Source organism: Girardinichthys multiradiatus, chromosome 12 (genome assembly GCF_021462225.1).
Source record: "Girardinichthys multiradiatus isolate DD_20200921_A chromosome 12, DD_fGirMul_XY1, whole genome shotgun sequence".
NCBI classification, from domain to species: domain Eukaryota; kingdom Metazoa; phylum Chordata; class Actinopteri; order Cyprinodontiformes; family Goodeidae; genus Girardinichthys; species Girardinichthys multiradiatus.
Window position 1 is genome coordinate 51,959,133 of NC_061805.1, and position 21,461 is coordinate 51,980,593.

General features: G+C 43.4%; 2 protein-coding genes and 1 non-coding gene across 4 annotated transcripts; 1 reads left to right on the top strand and 2 right to left on the bottom strand.

The window, feature by feature from the left end:
* The first annotated feature begins 3,975 nt into the window (after positions 1 to 3,975).
* Positions 3,976 to 10,001, top strand: LOC124878401 (ras-related protein Rab-14-like). The gene is made up of 8 exons (XM_047382323.1): positions 3,976 to 4,132; positions 4,431 to 4,489; positions 5,096 to 5,149; positions 5,388 to 5,565; positions 6,333 to 6,399; positions 6,663 to 6,750; positions 6,844 to 6,874; positions 6,989 to 10,001. The coding sequence occupies exons 2-8, from the start codon at positions 4,438 to 4,440 to the stop codon at positions 7,164 to 7,166; spliced, it is 648 nt and encodes a 215-aa protein (XP_047238279.1). The 5' UTR covers positions 3,976 to 4,132; positions 4,431 to 4,437; the 3' UTR covers positions 7,167 to 10,001.
* Positions 10,002 to 13,361: 3,360 nt separating this feature from the next.
* On the bottom strand, positions 13,362 to 20,160 carry mak16 (MAK16 homolog (S. cerevisiae)). 2 transcript variants are annotated; one of them, XM_047380373.1, is made up of 10 exons: positions 19,640 to 20,160; positions 18,497 to 18,546; positions 15,903 to 16,012; positions 15,752 to 15,816; positions 14,518 to 14,669; positions 14,386 to 14,440; positions 14,230 to 14,304; positions 14,049 to 14,150; positions 13,905 to 13,970; positions 13,362 to 13,827 (listed from the first exon to the last, which is right to left on the bottom strand). In XM_047380373.1, the coding sequence occupies exons 1-10, from the start codon at positions 19,652 to 19,654 to the stop codon at positions 13,618 to 13,620; spliced, it is 900 nt and encodes a 299-aa protein (XP_047236329.1). In that variant the 5' UTR covers positions 19,655 to 20,160; the 3' UTR covers positions 13,362 to 13,617. The 2 variants fall into 2 exon arrangements, with proteins under 2 accessions (XP_047236329.1, XP_047236328.1); XM_047380372.1 differs by having other exon boundaries at positions 14,046 to 14,150; positions 19,640 to 19,891.
* Positions 20,161 to 20,164: 4 nt separating this feature from the next.
* LOC124878650 lies at positions 20,165 to 20,266 on the bottom strand. The gene has a single exon (XR_007040836.1). It is a non-coding gene; the product is annotated as a small nucleolar RNA U13 (small nucleolar RNA).
* Between the last annotated feature and the right edge of the window lie 1,195 nt (positions 20,267 to 21,461).

Consider the following 21,461-nt stretch of genomic DNA (forward strand, 5'->3'; position numbering starts at 1 on the left):
CATTATGTGTTAAACAAAAAGTGAAAAACAAGCAACAAACAAGCTTTGATTCTGACATTTTCTCTGACTTTTGTTTCATATCTGACTGTCTTTAACAAGGTGGTTTCCTCGATTGTCTTCTCAGCTTCACATTCGTTGTCAACATCCTCTTCTGCATTTCAGACACATTTTAAAACACTGGTTTTAGTGGTTCCTGCAGTGTAGGGATTTCATCCCATCTCCCAGCAGTTAAAGGCCATGTTCGGTGGTTGTGCCAGGAAGAGTTCCAGCTGTTATTTGCCCCATTTATCCTGCAAATATCTTAAAGTGTCCAACAGTACAGGATCCCATTTCTGGTCCTTAAATGCTTTTTCAGGGACGGTTCAGGACAGGCATCACAAGAAGGTCCAGCAGCTGGACCCTTCTCTCCCTCAGCAATACCTTTGGAATGTGGTTTTCCATTGTCTAGGTGAAACTACACGGACGTCCCTGGTGAAAAAGAGGTTGAAGGAAGCTCTCAGATATCCGCTGGACCTTCCTGCATTAATGCCACCATCACAGAAGTGGAAATGAGCTGCACTGATACAACCCCATACCATGATACATCCCCATGCCATCACAGAGCCTTGCTTCAGGAACTGGTTACTTACAACAGGCCAGATGCGCCTTTTCCAACAATAATGGGATAATGATCCATCGGACCGCAGTCCACATTCCCACTGCAGAGAACCTGACTCCACCTTTGGACAAGGTTACTACCAGGCTTCTTCTCTGCTCAGTAAAGTCTGTGAATGTTCCTCTGTGTTGGACTAATGTTCTCCAAGGTAATCCCTGCTCCATGTGGTTCCATCAGCTGTTTATAGTGGAAGGTTCTGGATTCAGAACTCTAGAGCCAGATCACGGCGGTCCAGTTGTGGCTGCCATCCTGAAATTCTTCCAGATTCCTCAATGGTTTCATGAGGTTCTGCTCTGCAGGGGCAGAACCCACCAAATTTATTCCAATGTTTCTGAAGAAAGTTTCTCTAAATTCTTGAAGGTGGACACCTTCTGTAGTGTCCTTGTGCGATTTCTGAAAGTATTGAGAAGTGGTGGGGAGTTGAAGTTAAGCCATCATTTTTATGCTTCTAAACTCGAACTCCTTTTTGATAAAGTTTATAGTTAGAGTGGCTTAGTTTATCCTGAACTATCTCTGTAGTTATGCTGCTATAGGCTTAGGCTGCTGGAGGACATAATGACCACTTTCACCCTCTTCACTACATTCTCATACTACTCTCCAATTTTACATTATTTGCTGTTATTTCAGCTTTTAACTTTGTTCTCTCTTTTCTCCTCCTAGAAGCTACACCTGGCCTGGCTCTGTGTCTACCTGTGACACCTTTCTGGAGAGGCTTCTGCTGGCAACAACTTAATGCTCACCCTCTACCGATGATCCACATGACCCTGTCTTTCAGTGTTTAAACCTTTCTCTCTCCTAGACATGGCTACTGACTGAGCTTCTACTGTGACTAACTCTATCAGAATCAGAATCAGCTTTATTGCCAAGTTCGTACATACAAACAAGGAATTTGACTCCGGTACACTTTGCTCTTTGGTTTTGTTTTTGCATTACAGAATATACATATTTACAATGTACAATATACACATATGTTTTCTCTTTCAGACTCTAACCTTGAAAACTGGCTCAGAGTTTATCTGTTCTTTCTTTCTAGATGAAACGACTAAAGGAGCTACATCCATTAACATTTACTTTTCCTTCCCATAGAAAGTACTCCTGGATCAGTGCTTCTTTGTTCTCTTTGTGTCTCTGCTCTGTTCTCTCAAACCCCCAGTCGGTCGTGGCAGATGGCCGCTCACACTGAGCCTGGTTCTGGTTCTGCTGGAGGTTTCTTCCTGTTAAAAGGGAGTTTTTCCTCTCCACTGTCGCTACATGCATGCTCAGTATGAGGGATTGCTGCAAAGTCAACACCAGTGACTGTCCACTGTCTCTACATGCTCATCCAGGAGGAGTGAATGCTACAAGTCACTGACTGGATGCAATCTGCTGGGTTTCCTTAGATAGAAAAACTTTTTATCCAATTTGAAGAAATAACTGAATCTGACTGAACTGTTCAATGGTTACGATTAATAGGAATGTATGAACCTGACTGTTGTGAAGATACTTGAGACGACATGTGTTGTGAATTGGAGCTATATAAATAAAACTGAATTGAATTGAATTGCAACCATGATGTTTCCAAAGCAATACCGACTGACTTATAAAAGGGAGACGTAGAGATCTATGCAACCAACTGGCCTCGACATCTAAGACAAAAGACATCTGAGACTCTGTCATTGGTCACACATAACATTTCTTGCCATTCAAACACATTGGATGGAGACCGGTAGATTAGAACGTCTTTGATTCCCATAGACAGTTCCCTGATCATCTTTACATTGCATCTATCTTTTGACCTGATTAGAACTAGGTTCAACAACAACAACCCAAGCTCTGAACATCTCGAAGAGTTCTGTTCAATCCATCATCTGAACATGGAAAGAGGATGGACCAACTGCAGACCTACCAAGACATGAACGTTCACCTAAACTGACGGGAGAGCATTAATCAGAAAAGCAGCCAAGAGGTCCATGATAACTCTGGAGGAGCTGCAGAGATCCACAGCTCTGGTTGGGGAATCTGTTTAAAGTACTAATTTTAGGCATGTAAGAGACACAGCAAACATGTAGAAGAAGACACTCTGATCAGGAGAGACCAAAAGTGACTTCATGGGAGGCAAACAAAACGCTCTTTGTGAAAAACTAACACTGCACATCACGGTCAACACAACATACCAACAACTGTTGCAGCATTATGCACTCCAAGAGCAGCATTCGCTGGGCTTGCTCCAGGAGTAAACCCTGTGGAGCTAAACGGAGAACAACACACTCTGTTCCTCCACAGCAGAGTACAGCACAAGACAGGCTGAGTTATCTAAGTAACAAGTAGATATCAGCAACATTTTATGTCCAGAAAAATCTTTGATGGTAAAAGCAATATTAGAAATAAACTTGGTGTAGTGACGATGAGAATAAAGTGGGAGAACGTTATGATGAAGACCCTATGATACATGAAGCAGTGTGGAGCTTCAGCTGCTGCTTTCTGCTCAGTCTGAAACGATTCGATAGATAAACTAAAGCCAAGCAAACAAAAACAGATCAAACCCTTTTTTTGCACGCAGAATGCAGTACACACAGATGGGGTTTTAGCACGCGTGTGCTACGACCATCACGCTGTGGGGATGCTTTCCTTCGCAAGGAACAAGGAAGCTGGTCAGAGTTAATGGGAAGATGGATGGAGCTAAATCCTGCAGAAGATCTGAGACTGAGGTAGAGGTTCAGCTTCCAGCAGGACAACCACCCTGTACATACAGACTAAGATACAATCAGATGGTTTAGGTCAAGGCATTTTCATGTATGAGAATGGCCTAGTCAAAGTCCAGACCCAAATCCAACTGAGGATATGTGGCAGGAATTGAAAACTGATGTTTTCTAATGTTTTGCATCTGAGAAAGAGGGGTAGAGAGGGGGTGACATTCAGCAAATGTCACCGGGTCCAGGACTCGAACCCAGGACAGCCACTTTGAGGCCTGTAGCCTCTGTCTCTGGTGGTGTGTTAAACCCCCACACCATCAGCACCACGCCGAACTGGAGATGTTTTACAGAGTAAAACTAAGAAAATGTCAGTCTGTCCATGTCCAAAGCTTGTGTAGACAAACCCTTAAGACCCACAGCCAGAGGTGGTTCTATAGAGTTCTGACCCAGGGGAGATTAATACAAATACACTTCTCAGATTCTGATTTGTAAATAGAAATAGAAACTATATAATGGTTTGCTTTATGTTGGTTTGTTTCATAAAATCATAATAAAACACATGAAAGTCTTTGGCAAAACGTGAAGATGAACGGCTGTAATTACGGCTTGTAGAAACTAAAATAAAACTCCTCTAGGTGGCAGTAGTAAAACATTTAGGACAGAATCTGCGCTGAAACCCAGAAGAAGAAGAAGAACCGGAAGCGTGGCACAGGTTTCCTGACGGATCAGCGGGTTGACAGCTTTAACTAGCAGCATAACCAGCAGTTTAACCAGTTTCCAGGAGGACCAGACCGCCGGACTGAAGGTAAAAGTCCAGGTTCTGTTCCCGGACGGTCTGTCAGGATGTAGTTTGATCATTCTTCCCGTAGTTTGACAGAAAATGGCCTCCTGCTGTTAGCCGTTAGCCGGTTAGCTCAAAGAGGGAAGTCAGCTGATCGGCTTTAGGACTTCTGCTAAACACGGTGAACCTCCATGGAACCGGGTCCTGGGTCCAGCCTAGTTACCTCTGGCTCGAGTTAGGGTTCTTCGACATTGGGCGGACCCGGTTCGGACTATCGGAGCGGGTCAGTTACTCACTGTTTCCCTGTTTGTCTCCTTCACAGAGTCACGATGACAGCCGCTCCCTACAACTACTCATACATCTTCAAATACATCATAATCGGTGAGTTCAAGTTGCTGAAACCCGAACAGAACCACACTGAGTTATTTATGAATCAGAACCTAGTCCACTTCATGATCCAGCAGCTTTTATAACCTCTTCCAGCAGCAGTAGCTCTCAGCAGTGATTTTCTCTCTCTCTCGTTGCTTCACGTCACTGTGGAGGATTTCTGGTCCACTCTTCACTCTCTGAACTTCACGCTCTGATGTTGGGGTGAATCTGTCGGGACGTCCAGTCCGGTCCTAGGAAGATTTTGCAGCTGTCTGAGATGTTTCCATTTGGGGATAATCCTCCTGTCTGTAGAAAGATGGATGTCCTCATCCAGACAGACTGCGCTACGGCCATTGCTGATGTCTTTCCAGCTTGGCATTGTTACCTCACAGCTGTATGCTCCAGACTGGCAGATGGATAAAACTCCTGCTGTTACAGATGTGCTCACAGTGATTCAGTCTATGCATCGGATCAGCTGCTACTCAGCATCTTATTATTGTGAAATGAATGTTTTATTTGGTCATAACTCTTCAGATGTTTAATCTGGACTCCAGGGAAACTGAAACGATCCTCCTCATGACAGCAGCAGTTCACCTTTAATTTGTGTGTGTGTTTCAGGAGATATGGGCGTCGGGAAGTCGTGTTTGCTGCATCAATTCACGGAGAAAAAATGTAAGTGATCTTTGCTTCGCCTCCTTCAGCTCAGAGCTCAGGGTCAAAAAATCTTCATTCAGGTTTGAAACCTGCAACGATTCTTAGTGTTAAAGAGTCTCTGAACTCGTCGTTAGGGAATATTTCCCGCTTGATGTTGCTGATCCCGTCAGAAACAGGGCGTCCAGTGTGCTGCTGTTCTGAACCGGGTTCTGGTGTGGGTTTACGGCCATTATGGCGTCTCTCTGTGTGTTTGCAGTCATGGCCGACTGTCCTCACACCATCGGCGTGGAGTTTGGGACGAGGATCATGGAGGTCCACGGACAGAAGGTGAAGCTGCAGATTTGGGACACTGCCGGTCAGGAGCGCTTCAGGGCCGTCACCAGGTCCTACTACAGAGGGGCTGCGGGGGCCCTCATGGTCTATGACATCACCAGGTATGGAGAGGTGGGGGGCAGAGGGAGGTATGGTGTAATAACCACTGTTTACTGCAAGGTAAAAATGGGAATTTCACTATGAAATATTTCCTTTAAGTGTTGTATTATAAACTACTTGGTTGAATTATCATTTAGGAACATCGATGGTTCTTGTTTCAGGTCCTTTCTAGAGCAAAACTAGCTGATTCTGTTATGCTGGTAAATCATAATCATCTCAGCTCTACGGTTTTTACTAAGTATCATTTTCTGCCCGTCCTGTCATTTCTGCACAAAGACAGAAAAGTTTGAAGCTAATTTTCTGAAACTTTTTCTATCAGGATGATTTCAGTTAGTTTTCTGTTTCTGTAGTGATGTGATCCATTTTTAATAAGCCACAGATTTAATGTTCATCTTTCCTATTTTCTGATTTATTGATTTTTCTTTCACTATAAATACAATTTTTGTTTAATTCTATTTATTATTAATTTTAATGTAATAATTGAGATTTTCACATAAAGATTTTTTTTAAACTATTTTTAATTAAATTATCTTATTTAAATCAGTTTGAGTCATTTATTTTCTTTTTTTTTTACTGTAATTTAATTAATTTTTTTTAATTTAGGCACGGAATAAAACGACACATTAATTCAAGGCTGCAGATTAAATTTCATATTGTCAGGTCTGTTTTTAAAAGATTTTCCTCAAACTTTCATGTTTTTCTGTCGCCTTGGCATCGGGTCAGAACTTCCTCTTCAGTTGGATGGTAAACTTCTACTTTTGTTTTTCAGGAGAAGTACCTATAATCACCTGAGCAGCTGGCTGACGGACGCCCGGAACCTGACCAACCCAAACACGGTGAGTGATGAACACGTCTACGGGTCAGTTCAGTACCCAGAACAGGTCCTCTGATATGGATCTAATCTGGTTCACATGCAGATCAGTGATGCAGATCTTTGGGTTACAGATCAGCTGTAATACAGTCTGTGGTCACTAGGTGGAGCAGTTTCTGCCCACATCCATGTTTCTTCTTCCTCTGACCCAGATGTGTCAGTCATTAGACCGAACCTTTAGGAAGCTTCTGTTTTCCCCTGTTAAACCGGGACCCGATCCGTTTCCAGGTGATCATCCTGATCGGGAACAAGGCCGACCTGGAGGCTCAGAGAGACGTCACGTACGAGGAGGCCAAGCAGTTCGCCGAGGAGAACGGTGAGGGTCCATCTGCTGATGGGCAATCTATCAGACAGGATGCTGGTTTTAATGGTTACTGACTGGTTCTGTCTCTGCTTCCTGTTCGTGCAGGTCTGCTGTTCCTGGAAGCCAGCGCTAAAACGTAAGAGTCCAAACATCTCCGTCCCATGTTGCTGGGTGGGATGGAGTCCAGTTTTCTGTGAGAATAAAGATTTCTTCACCAAAGAGCTCAAAGCTTCCTGGTTTTCTTCCTCAGAGGAGAAAACGTGGAGGAGGCCTTCCTGGAGGCAGCCAAGAAGATCTACCAGAACATCCAGGATGGCAGTCTGGACCTGAACGCTGCAGAGTCCGGGGTCCAACACAAACCCTCAGCGCCGCAGGGAGGCCGCCTGAACGCCGACAGCCAGCCGGCTAAAGAGGGCTGCAGCTGCTAACCTCAGAACCGTCAGCCCGGCCAACAGACGGACCGAGACAACCACCACCACGCAGAGCGAGATCAGTCCAAAAACCTGTTCTCCAATCAGATCAGAACCCAAATCATTCATCCAATCAGCTAAATCATTTTACTGTCTGACCCTCCTCTGGACCAGATCCAGCTCAGCTGACAAGTCCGGACCCAGTTAGAACCTCAATCTGTCCCAGAATAAGGCACAAGAACTCAATAAACTGATCTGACACAGTGTTCCTGGGCCCAGCACCAGAGTTCCCTTCCAGGCCCGGACCTCCGCTGGTCCAACTCGACTAAAGCTTATCAGAAGATCCAGGTCTGAACAGGTGACGTGGTCTTTGCCGCTCAGAACCTTGTTTCTGGAAAATCTGACTGCACCTAATCCCGGAACATTTTCTCTAGTCTGTGTCCAGTCAGAACCGAGTCACAGAAAAGGCCGAGACGAAGCCCGCAGATAAAGATTGAAGCTGAGCCCCAAAACGTTCTCCTTACTTTTTAGTCCAAACGTTTCCTAAGCCTGGAATTTAGTTGAACCGGTGCTGGTACACATTACGACTGCATCGGGTCCAATAAGTCCTCAACGATCAATATCCGTCTGGACTATTGGTTCAGACTCTGGAAACAGGCTGTTGGGTCGAGTCTGGAATCAGATTCCAGATCTAAACCATGAGCGTCCTGGGAAACCAGAACCTAAAGGTCCAGATTTGGCCAGAGTTAAGAAAATCCTGGTTTTAACAGGAAACACAGCATCCAGAACCTGATCCCAGACTAGGCCTAACCCAAGACCAGAATCAGGAGTCTCTCGCAGAGGTTCTGAAGAGTCTGGAAAATGTCACAGTCCAAACTGTGGGTTCAAAGCAGAAGGCTTCCAGATTTTTCTCCGGACCCGTCTACAATCCAGGTCATGAGCTCTTAAAAACCACAAATTCTAGCAGATCCCAGTCTGGATGTCTGGACTTCCCAGCAGGTTTCCGGGTTTACTCAGTCGGTACTTTGGTTCTAGTCTTGACTAGGGATAGGTGACATGCAGTCCAGATGTTATTTATGACCCGAAGTTCTGCAGTGGTCCATCCCACCTCGGAAAAGCTGCAGCTGATCCGTCTGCTTTTGGTGCTCAGCAACACGAAGCTTCTTCAGGAATCGTCCAATCGGTGGCCGCCTAGTGATCAGTCTATCCAATCAGAACACAGAACCCGGGGTGCGTTTGGTTTCCATGGATCTGAGTGTAAATCAGTGGAGCGGTCCTTTACCTGCTGACAGACCGATGGGAAAAAAACCTGGACTGGTTGGAACCCACATTAATAATGATAGAACCGGTCTTTGTGAGCCCGATAAATGAGAATCTGATGCAGAGAAACCGTTTGGACCTTATTTTGCGTCTGTCCAACGATGTTTACATGAAAGCTGAAAGATTTCAGCCGAGTGATCGTCCCGCGGAGAGGAAGCAGAATAAAGAACCTGAGCAGTGTAGTTCTCCCTCTGTGGATCAGAACCGGTCTTTTATGAAATTCCTTTTTGTTGATGTTTTTAGCCAAATGATTCCTGACATCCTGACACCACCACCTAGTGGCCGGTTTTGGCTGTGAAGTGAAGTGCACCCAATTTAAAATCATTTATGACGTCGTGTTTTTCCGCGTTGGACCAAAAACGTCATTTTAAGCGTAGATGTTCCTGAAGTTTAACGGATCTTTGAGGAGAAACAAGAAAAGTTCGGAAAATATCGCAGAAATCTTCCAAGCTGCTTCTGTTGACCGACTGTGATTTAGATGGTTGATGAGTTTCTGTCTGGAGCTCACTGAGGAAACAAGAACATTTAGTTTAAAGAATGTAAGCCCAGTTCTCCCAGACCGACCAGAACAGTTGTTTCAGGAACGTTTCAGAAGAACCGTAAAAGAACGTTTACTTTTGAATGTAATAATTCTGAAATATCTTCTAATCTCCAGCCTGCAGCAGCTTCTCTCACTAATATTAATAATAAAATAATAATAATCTTAATAAATGAGATGTGTGTTCCCCTGATTTCAGATTTAATTCCGACTCAGTTTTCCATAAATGTATCCCGACAGGAACTGGTCCCAGTTCTGCATCATCGCTCTGTGCCTGTGGTGGTGTTTGGACGATGGGTTCAGTCGTCCTGTGATGTGGCTGATCTGGTTCTGGTCCGTCTGAGGTCCATGTGTACATATCCAGTGAAACCTCTGCTGATTGGTTGACGCTCGGTTCCTTCTAGTTGTTTTTCTTAACGCAGCTTCCTGCTCCGTACCATCAGCAGAACAATGAAAAAAACATCTTTACCTTTCACAACAATCACTTCTCCACACTAACTTCTTTCACTTCCTTATCAGCACTTTAGTTTTTCAAGTTTTCATCTGGATGTTTGCCGGGACCAAAGAGTCAAAGACGACAACGTAAAGTTACTGGATGCCCAAAAACAGGAAAAGTGCAAGTTCTGTTGGTTCTGTCGCCTTAAAGCTTCGCTCACCAAAGGAAAACAGAAAGCATGTCATTTACAGAGACACTAACAGAACACTGCCAGCAGGGGGCAGTGTTCTGGAGTTCTTGCGTAGAATTTGATCCTGGTCCTCAGTCGAAAACAAGCTACTAAAATCCAGGTTGGTCTCCGCTTGCTGGCAGCATCGTGATCCGAACATTTCCTTCTCTGTTTTCATCGTCTGATTTTCTGTCCGCTTACGCTTCCATCGAAATTCTCATGATTATTTATGTTCTGAAATTGTTCTGATTTTTCTTCAGCTGTGACTGTCATCAATAAATATGGGGACTCAGTTATTATTTGTAAATAAAGTATAAATACTGTACGTTCTCTGAGGATTCCTGTGATTTGTCTGGACCATATGTGGTTCTGTCTTCTGCCAGTAGAGGGCAACATTTAACTAATGTTGGACCTTGAAACATCCAACCCGTTGAACTTCATGTGCCAACCTAGCTAATAAAGGAAAGCCAGTTTTCCTGAAGGTGTCCATCATCCTGGTCTCTGGGTGTAAAACATAAACACCTAATTCTGTGCATGTGGTTCTGGTCCGACACCCGTCAAGTAGAAATAAATTCAAGTTAAAGGAACAGTATGTAACAACTACTGCCATCTGGTGTTCAGGTTGTGCAGCGCAGACAACAGCGTTTATTTTATCTGAACAGCCTGGCGTTTTTTGATGTTTACAATAAATTAAAAGCTTTCGGGCGAGTGATTGTCCCGTGGAGAACCTGAACGTTTTAGTTTTCACTCAATGGATTAGAACCAGTCTTCAATTAAATTCTTATTTGTTAGCCAAATGATTCCTGACAGCCCCACCTGGTGGCCGGTTTTGGTGGTGAAGTGGAACCAAATTAAAATCTAAGCGTAGATATTCCTGCAGTAAATGGATCTCTGAGGAGAAAACGGACCTGCGGACGACCCACTTTGAATGTTGTGATTTTATTTAAAATATTCTGGTATTACAAAGATTCATGATGCTATGCTCTCTAACGGGGTTACCAGGACCTTTGGAGGTGAAACAGCATCAAAGCTCCTCCACCGTACCTACCGGTGGGCGTGGCATGCTATAATAACCCCTGGTTTCAGACAGATCCGCCTGGAGTTTCTGCTGCTGAACAACTCATTCTTGGTCTCATCAGAAGAAGGTTCCAGGTCCAGTTAAAAGTTCCATAAGAGTTTAGAAAAACTTCATGTTTACGTTTGTGATGGTAGGAAAGAACTCCCATACAGCCAGACAGAGCTAATGGTTTCCATGGAGACTCAACTGTGATCTCTGGCGATGGTTTACCTCCCTTATGGTCCTCACTGTGTGGCAGAAGATAAGTTCTAGTTCAATCATTGTCACAGTTTCTGTCTGTAGATGTGAGACAGTTAGGACCAGGAGCTGTTTTATTGAGGATCTGCTTTGTTTCACTGAGATGTTTCCTTGTCTTTCCCATTTAGAAGAGCCGCTGAAGGCTTCCGGTTTGCTGATGAGCTGATAGGCAGCTGAATCGGCGAGCTCCTGGTCTACAAATTGGTCATGAAAAATACTCAAAATGGATAAAACACTTAACACCAGGAAGATGGGCAATGGAGACTCTAGACTTTAGCTCAAGAATTGAAATAACCAAACTGAATATATTGCTGAGATTACTGTATCTCTACCAGTCCTTACCCAGACTTATACCACCAAATCAATTTCTAGAATGTGATAAAGGGTTTTCAAGATTTATTTGGTGAGGGAAGCAGACTAGGATCAGATTTGTAACACTACAATTAGCCAAAGATAAAGGTGGTATGATGATCCCAAACTTAAAGGATTATTATTATGCAGCAAAGATGAGGCCCATAGTTTGTTGGTGTGACCAGAATGATGCAGCCAAATGGAAACCTATCGAAATGAAGAATAGGAATGATCAAATTCAAAAATTATTAGGGGATAAAGAATGATATAAAATAGAGTATAACCAGTTAGACCCCATAACTAAATTCACACTAAAAATTTAGAACATGATTTTAAAGAGGCACAAATTAGAAAAAGAAACAAAGATCCTGGAATAGTTAGAATATGATACTAGATTCTACTAGAATAAATTTAATTTACATAGAACACATCATTTCAGACATCTACAGGCAAGGGATTATTAAATAAAAGACATTAAAACAGGGCTGCACAGTGGTGCAGTTTGTAGCAATGTTGCCTTGCAGCAAGAAGTTCGATTCCTGGCCGGGGGTCTTTCTGCATGGAGTTTGCATGTTCTCCCCGTGCATGCGTGGGTTCTCACCGGGTACTCCAGCTTCCTCCCACAGTCCAAAGACATGATGTTAGGTTAATTGGTTTCTCTAAATTGCCCTTAGGTGTATGAATGAGTGTGTTGTTTCTGTGTTGCCCTGTGATGGACTGGTGACCCAGCCAGGGTGAACCCCGCCTCTCGCCCATAGACTGCTGGAGATAGGCACCAGCTCCCCACGACCCACTATGGAATAAGCGGTATAGAAAATGACTGACTGACATTAAAACAGACAAAACTGTGGAGTAAAATGGAGTAATCAAAGTAATAACTGATGCTTATAAAGGAAAGATGGGATGGGGGACTTCAGCACTGCACCAAGCTCTTTTAAAGAGAAGGGTGAACTCAACTTTCTATACAGGAGAACAATGGCAACGAGAACTTGAAAATGAAATGACAGAGAAAGATTGGTGTAATATTTGCAGGGTGCAACATATTACCACCGGGTCAAGAATGTGGCCAGAGTTCAATTGGAAAAACATAATTAGATTTTTTATAACCCCAAAGACAAAAGGGAGGTTTTCACCAGAACAGAACCAGTGCTGGAGGTTATGTGGACAGATGGGGGCGGACCACACACATACATTTTGGAGATTCCCAAAACGGAAGACATATTGGGAAGGAATATGGGAAATATTTAAGGAGGTCCAAGGCTATGAGATACCCAAGACAGGCGTGGTTTTATATCTGGGAATCAAACACACAGAGTCCAGATTAATAAAGGCGCTGCTGGCAGCCAGCAGGAAGACTGTAACAAGGCAGCGGCTCAGAGCTGATCCTCCTACAGAGGAGCAGGACGGGTTCACGAATGAACTGAAGATGCAGGAGGAGTCTGAGGCAAACTGGGACAAAAGATTAAATGATGGGAGAATTAGTCTGAGATCCCATTCATCTCTAATAGAACCCTGATGTCACTACGTTAACTTGCATTTAATGTTTTACTAATAATGTAGAAACTTTTTCCTTCATAAAATGGGTCAAAAAACAAGAAGAGCGGCTGAAGAATAGAACCCGTCCTCAGAGAAACGGATCAACTTTGAAAAGGAAATCTGGATCTAAAACGAGCTTCAGCCACATTTCACCTGAATGATTATTGGTACCTTTAGATTCTGCTGCTATGTGGTTTCCAGTGGTACCAGATACAGAACCACTCATTCTGGTACCACTGGTTCTGTACCTGAGTAACATCTCTCCTTCCAGACTCATCTTCATCACTTCGGACCAACACGTTTAACGGGCCTTTGACTGTATAACCGCCATGAGGAAGAATACGGTTCTGAATGTGAACAGAACCGTTTTATTTAAAGCATTTTACTGAGTTCTCACTGATTAACAGTTTTGTCGATTTATTTAAGGTATTTTTTAAACATTAACTTTTATTTTTAGGGCCTTTTTAATGAAAACCAAACAGAACTGATTTTAAAAGTAAAAAAGAGAAAACGTTTTATTTTTAGGGTTTACACAGAAGTTTCTGAGGTCAGTTCAAGTCCCTCTGGGTCGGTCCGGTTTGGAGCTGATACCAGTTCAGATCCATCTGGATGTGAAGACAGGTGAACTGGGCTCAAAGTGCTGCTCGGGTTCAACGGACTCCGCCGTCAGCAGCTTCAGAGTGTTGTCATGGCAACATGGGAGGGGGGGGGGGGGGGGGGGGCAGTCCTGGTTTGATGCCAACTCTATGTGGTTCTGCTCTTGGAAGCCGGTTCCGTCTCCTGCTCATACTCGATCTCCACGTAGGCCCGCTTCTTCCTCACCGACGAGCCGTTGGCCGGAGATTTGCCTTTAGACCCGGAGGCCTTCGTCTGGACCTCCATCTCTTCCTCTTCTTCTTCATTGGATTCGTCCTGCTCCTCCTCGTCGCTGCTCGTCTTCAGCTTGTTCATGTCCTGAGGGACAAACTCCAGTCAGTGACGCCCATCCAACACAATATTCCAGGAATTCCAGGATCTACTTCCTGGTTTACCTCGAAGTCGCTCAGGTCGCTCTCGTCCACTTCTTCTTCTGCCACAAATTCCCTCTGCCCGACGTCCTGCAGACAGGAAACCCTTTCAGAGTAAAATCCTGACATTAAACACCCCACTGTTAAAGTCTCCTGCTTCATCACCTCCTCCTCCTCCTCCTCCTCCTCGGAGTCTGACTCGCTCTCGGCTTCCTGCTGCTCCAGAGCTCTGTCGAAGGCGTACACCGGGAAGTTGTAGATGTCTCCGTACTGAAAACACAAACAGGACAAGTGAGTCGGACGGTCCGGATGAGAACTTCAGACGCAGTCACTGATCCGTTTATTGTACCGTTCCCTGCTTCAGCCTCTCCAGCAGCTCCTTCTCGATGGCGTTGTCCAGCTGAGCGGCGATCAGAGCCTTCTCCTGCAAACAGAAACCAGGAAACAGTCAGAACATCGTCACTGAGTTCTGTCTGGACTTTTTGAAATAAAGCCTCCATCTTGCCTCCTTCCGTTTCTCTCTGCTCTCCACCTTCCTGCTCAGAGGAACCAACTTCCTCCTGGAAGAGAAAAACATCAAACATGAATCATCATCCGGTTCTGAGGCAAATTTCCAATGCATCTCTGCAGAACTCACTGTCTCTTCAGCACCAGTTTGCGCATGCGGATCAGATACTGGGTGATTTTAGTGAATCTCTGTTTGCATTTGTGCCGGATGAACCGAGGCCAGTAGATCAGGTTCTCATCGATCTGCTCCAGAGCTTTCTCATAGTTCTTACTCAGCTTCACCTGCAGACAAACATTAATAGTGGATCTGAACAGAATCAAACGAGTTCTAGAAGAACCTGGTTCCATAAACATGGATTCTCTTAAGGCAACATGTTGCTGAAGCACCTTTTGATTCAGTTTCAGTCTTCAGTTCACACCAACCATCAGAATCTGAAGAACCTGAAGTCCTGCAAGGACCAAAGTGGCCTCATTATACGACGATGCGAGCTGAACGGTGGTTCTGTTCTGCTTTTTCCTTCTGATGGGAATCTACCAGAACCTTGAGTGAGAATGTGTTATGGTCTAACAGAACCAAACTGGAACATTTGGACCACAGCTCCGAAAGGCAAGTAATATCAAAAAATAACAGCATCCAATAAAACACCAGAATGAAACAGGGTGGTGGCAGCATCATGCTGTGGGGCTGTTTTTGTCTAAATACCAGTCAGTTCTGACCCGAAACCTTCAGCGGTCTGTTAGAAAGCTCAAGAGTCTTAGAATATATCCTAATCAACAGAACATTAAAGTTCTGGAATGGCCTAGTCAAAGTCCAGAACTAAATCTGACAGAAAATATGTGGGGTGACCAGAAGAGGGCTGTGGACAAGACACGTCCCCACGACCCGAGATCCGGTTGTAAGGACCAGGCAAAGAGGACACATATAACCGAGTTCAGATGAGGGACGCTGTTGGACCCCTGATGAAGACCGAATACAGAAGTTGGATCAAAAGGTGGTTCAGTAAAGAATCGGGTTGAGGTTCTGGACATGTCTACATCTAACAGTTCTCCAGCTGGGTTGTCCTGGATTAATCTCATTAATCACATGAACCTAAGAACCATAGAACCCATGTTGTATTCAGACCAAAACCAAGAAACGGCACAAGAACTTTTTTCAGGAAATTAAAAAACTGCTTCCTGTTTTGAATTAAACTCAACTGATCCTGGAACAGCTGCTGACAAAACAAATGTGAAAACATCCCATAATAAGTTATCCCTCCATATGTTTATGGTTCTGTAGCAAATCGTGTTTGTTTTGGGTCTGGCCAACAGATATCAACAAGCTGAGGAGACGCTCAGCTTCATCGTGATGATGATGATCTCACCTTCTCCCACATCCTGGCAGGAAAAGCTGCTCTCTCGATCACCTTCATGTAGAGGAAACACTGACCTGGAACAGAAAACAGGCCCGTTAAACCTCCAACCCGGGTCGGCTCGGATAATCTGATCCTGGTGAGGATGATGATGGAGCGTCACCTTTCTCCTCCCTGATGGTGGCGTACTGACTGTTGGCCAGCGGGCAAGCCGAGCGGTTACACAACCCAGTCAGGTTGTACTCATTCCGACAGAAGTTCTGACTCTTCGTTCTGAGCAGAAAGAGGCACACAGAGGTCCATCATGGTTCTGATAAATCCATACGTTTTAGTACAAAATTTCAGACATCCCCAAACTGGTCCAGTAAGATTCTGGATGGATGTCATACAGGTTTTCTCATTGAGCTCTAGGTTCTGATGCAGGTCCAAACACAGAAAAAATTCTAATCATGTCAACATTCATCTCAAATTACACAACCAATGAAATCTGAGCTTCATTTTTCTATAAAGAAAACATTCTAAGGATGGAAAAACTGGACTGAAATGACCCGATGGGGCCCAACGGTATTTAGAGACGGCCCAGAGAGCAGGTAAGGAAACAATGGTTTCATTATGTTATATTACCAAACTAATCAGACAGGTTCTGCTATAAAACTGGCCCGGTTCTGTGTTTTCTGCTCCAGTTTATGCTTTGCGAAAAACAGAACCAATCAGAGAATGATCTGAGCAGTCTCCGGGGAGACTTTCTCTGACTGGTTAGCAAGCCTGGACCCGGTTCAGACAGTTTGATGAAAATGGCTGCAGGGAAGTGTGATGTCATCAACTCAATTCAATTCAGTCTGAGAACAAAGTGCTCTGTTAGGAACATATGGACCAATCAGATCTCTGATGTATGATGGAGCTAGATCATTAAGGGCTTTATATGTGAGGAGGAGAATTTTAAATTCTATTCTGGATTTAACAGGGAGCCAATGAAGAGAAGCTAAAATAGGAGAAATATGATCTCTCTTTTTAATTTTCATCAGAACTCTTGCTGCAGCATTTTGAATCAGCTGAAGGCTTTTAACTGCATTTTGTGGACATCCTGATAGTAAAAAATTACAATAGTCCAGCCTTGAAGTAACAAATGCATGGACTAGTTTTTCAGTGTCACTCCTGGACAAGATATTTCTAATTTTGGCAATGTTCTGGAGGTGAAAGAAGGAAATCCTAGAAACCTGTTTAATATGGGATTTAAATGACATGTCCTAGTCAAAGTTAACACCAAGGTTTTTACTTTATTATCGGAGGTCAATTTAATGGCATCCAGGTTAAGTGATTGACTAAGCGGTTTCTTTTTTAAAGACTCCGGTCCAAAGACGACAACTTCTGTCTTGTCTGAATTTAGAAGCAGAACATTTAAAGTCATCCAAGTTTTTATATCTTCAAGACATGCTTGTAGTCTATCTAACTGGTTGGGTTCATCAGGATTTATGGATAAGTAAAGCTGAGTATCATCAGCGTAACAGTGAACATTTATTCAATGCTGCCTGATAATTTGACCTATTGGAAGCATATATATAGTAAAGAGAATTGGGCCAAGTACTGAACCCTGTGGTACTCCACAATTAACCCTGGAGTTTAAAGATGATTTATCATTTACATGAACAAACTGGAATCTGTCAGACAGATAAGATTTAAACCAGCCTAGCGCTGTTCCCCTGATCCCTACAGCATATTCCAGCCTTTCTAAGAGAATATTATGGTCGACTGGATCAAATGTAGCACTGAGATCTAACAGAACCAGAACAGACACAAGTCCATTATCTGAGACCATAAGAATATCATTAGTGACTTTCAGCAGAGCTGTTTCAGTGCTATGATGAGCTCTGAAACCTGACTGAAACTCTTCAAACAGGTCATTGCTGTATAAATGTTCACACATTTGATTAGCAACTATTTTCTCAAGAATTTTAGATAAGAATAGAAGATTGGATATAGGTCTGTAATTTATTAAGTCATCTCGATCAAGCGAAGGTTTCTTAAGTAAAGGTTTAATTACAGCTAACTTAAAAGCCTGTGGTTCTGATCCATTTACTAAAGATAGATTAATCATATCTAAAATGGGGCTGGTAATCAGAGGGAACACTTCCTTAAATAATTTGGTTGGGATTGGGTCTAACATACAAGTTGAAGGTTTAGATGAAGCTAATATTTCTGATAACTCAGGAAGCTCCACAGGATCTCACTAGATGATGATGATCAACAGAACCAAAACTCAGATGTGTTCCATAAAGGTTGTCTTGATATCTGCAGATGTTTCCACTTTGGTTCTTTGGGACGTTTTCAAGATACCACCTGGAATCAGGCTCAGCTCCTGACCCAGGAGGTTCTGCTGCTGTTGGGGCCAATCTGATTGGGCGAGAGGGCTGTTTGAGACGCTGAGCTCAAGAGATTGTCCTAAAGCAACAATCACCAGCAAACCTTTGGGGACACAGGGACAGAATATGGACGGATTCCTGAGGGGACCGAAGGATGGACTCCGTTTCTGGTTAAATGTCAGAAACCTTTGACCTCAGAGGTCACTGCTGGTACCGACACAGAAACATGTTGCATTGTTATAAAGGATCATCTTCAGTTTGCTCTGGATGTCGGTTCAACAGCTCAGGAGTTCCGACCTGGTCCGGTTTGAACTAATCAAGATGTGTTTGTGTGAGTCTTTATCTGCTCTGGTTGGATGTACCAGGACCGCTGAACATCTCAGAGGTTCAAACTTACTTGACTTTAAAGGAGCAGAACTGTTTGTTTCCAATGATGTTCCAGATGACCTGCAGGAGGCAGAATTTACACGTTAAACAGATCCACAGAGGACAGAAACAGTCAGAACCGGCTTCTTCAGAACCTAGTTTAAAAAGCAGCTACAAGTCCAACTAGAGACCTCCAGAAGGCCTGGAGAACTATGACTCCAGATCCCTTCAAAGTCGGTGTTTCCTGACTGTTTCTGATTCTAGAGTCCTGTCCAGAACTCCTGATCCAGTCCTTACTGCTTTCACATTTTTTCTTCCTGTGATCCAGACATTCTTTAAGCTTAGAAGCAGGAGTCTCAAGAGGCAACTGATCCAACATCTGAATCGCATAAAAGGCTCGATACCGGGCCTCTGCAGAACTTTATGACAGAAGGTCATTCAGCCATTGGTTTCAGGTGAGGTGGAGCAGGAATGCATCTAAAAAGATGCAGAACAGAGGCTCTTAGGACTGTAGCTGGAGACGGCTGGACCAGTCAGTCATTTTCTACCGCTTATTCCATAGTGGGTCGCGGGGGAGCTGGTGTCTATCTCCAGCAGTCTATGGGCGAGAGGCAGGGTCCATCCTGGACAGATCACCAGTCCATCACAGGGCAACACACAAACAACCATGCACACACACTCATTCATACACCTAAGGTCAATTTAGATTGACCAATTAACCTAACAGGCATGTCTTTGGACTGTGGGAGGAAGCTGGAGTACCCGGTGAGAACCCACACATGCTGGACCACCGAAAGGAAAATATGAAAGAACGAGGACTAGATCAGGGGTTCTGGACGGAACTCTAGAATCAGAAACAATTAGGACAATCTTCAGCAGAAATGAGAACATCCTGCAGCAAACAGACAGAATGTGGAGCCTTTATGGTTGTTTACTGGATCCACGTTTTCAGTCCAGACGACAAACATGTAAACTTTATTCCCCCGAAATGAACTTTATACAGACCGAATCAAACCTCCCACTAATCGATTTGTTTTCTCGAAATCCTTTCGAAATGAAGGATTAGATTTTAGGCTTTAATAAACAGAACAGTTAACAACCAGCTTTTAAACCGGTGGCTAACGTTAGCTAAACAGAGCCTGTTGCTACCCGCAGAGGGACGGATCCAACTCACGTCGTCGTGCTGCATCCTGACTTCTTCTCCGGGCTCCTCACAGACTCAGCTGGCTGCTACCGATCAACTTCAACCCGGTAAACTAACGTTCAGAAGGCGTTCAGGTCCGCGGAGCCACATGGACCGTCAGGGAGACACCATCTTTGTTTAGGTGGAAATCTCGCGCAGCGTCAGAATCCCGTGTGAGCAAATACCGCGATACTTGCTCAACTTCCGGACAGCACTGCAGTACTGCACACCGCCTGTTGTCATTAATGTTTTCATGTGTTTAATTAACGAGGAAAAATGTCAAATTAATTTAACATTTAGTTTATATTGTTATTTTCTTAACGACATTTCTGGTTCCTTCTGACTTGATTTGTTCAGAAACGACAAGAAAAGATGTCTTTTTGTCATTTAAACGTCATTAATTTAATCTCGGTATTTCTACTGACTCTTGTCCAGGATTATTACTTTTCAATCATTCTTTCCGTTTAAATGTAAAAATATTCAACTCATCTAACATTGAACTGAGCTGCGGCTCAAGATCAGATGGTCTGAAGGTGCGTCGCGTAACAAGGATTGGGTCGCACCTTCTCACAGATGTTCTGTGATTCAACCAATCATCATTTTCATGAACCGAAGGATCAGACGTAAATATGGCGGCCAGCCTAGTTGAAGCCTCGCTTTGACTCTCTGACTCACGGTTGCGTCCAAACTCGCTCCTCATTCTCATCCAGATTGATCAACACGAAGCTCCGAGATAAACAAATGAGTGACATTAAGTCTCTGTGTGCTTGGAGCTCCAGATGTGGACGCTTAAAGAGGAGAGATTCAACAAATCAGGAGAGATGCATTATGGGAGTAATCATTCTAAACCGTATCTGAGGCGACATCTGGTGTCCAGAAGTAAAACTGCAGTAAAATTACAAATTACTAATAAATAACCATACTAAAAACACCACTTTAATCCCGAATACTTCCGTCATTGTTTTGACTTGTATTCTACTATTTTCTAAAGGTTACGGTAGAAGAATATAAACTCTAAAAATTAGGAAAAAGCAAAACAGACTTTCGGTTTTGCAGCAAGATTTCAAAAGATATTCAGAAACGTGGATTCTGTTATCTTGGTAATTTTTAATCAGTTATTGAAGTATTGGTTACTTCTATTTATTCTTATAGCATCTTATAGCAGTTTAATCCAAACCACTTTCAACACAATGCAGTAAAATTCAATACAATTTTAATAAAATGTCAGTTTTCTGTTAAAGGAGGCTCAGATGGTTTCATCGAATGATTGACTTTGCAGAAATCTCTGGTCTAGAGTGAGCATGTGGCGACAGTGGAGAGAAACCAGGTGTGTGAGTGTTTCCACAGCAATGATCTGTTTGAAGATTTTCAGTCAGGTTTCAGAGCTCATCATAGCACCGGTGAAAGTCACTAATGATATTCTTATGGCCTTAGAGAATGGACTTGAGGTCATCTTTGAACCAGAGGCTTTGATAATACAATCAGCTTAGTTTATAAGGAGCTCATCTGTTAATAAAGTAAAGAACATCTGCATTATTTTTGAATAGGACGTTTCATTTCAGTCCCAAAAATAAACAGGTTTCTAGGATTTCCTTTTTTCACCTCTGGAATAATGGGATGGATTAATACTGAAAACTAGTCCATGCATTTGTTACTTCAAGGCTGGACTGTTGTAATTCTTTACCATCAGGATGTCCACAAAATGCAGTGAAGTGCATTTTTGGTAGATGAAACTTCTAAAGGAGCTACTACCATTAATGTTTTACTTTTCCTTCCCATAGAAAGGACTCCTGGATCAGCGCTTCTGGGTTCT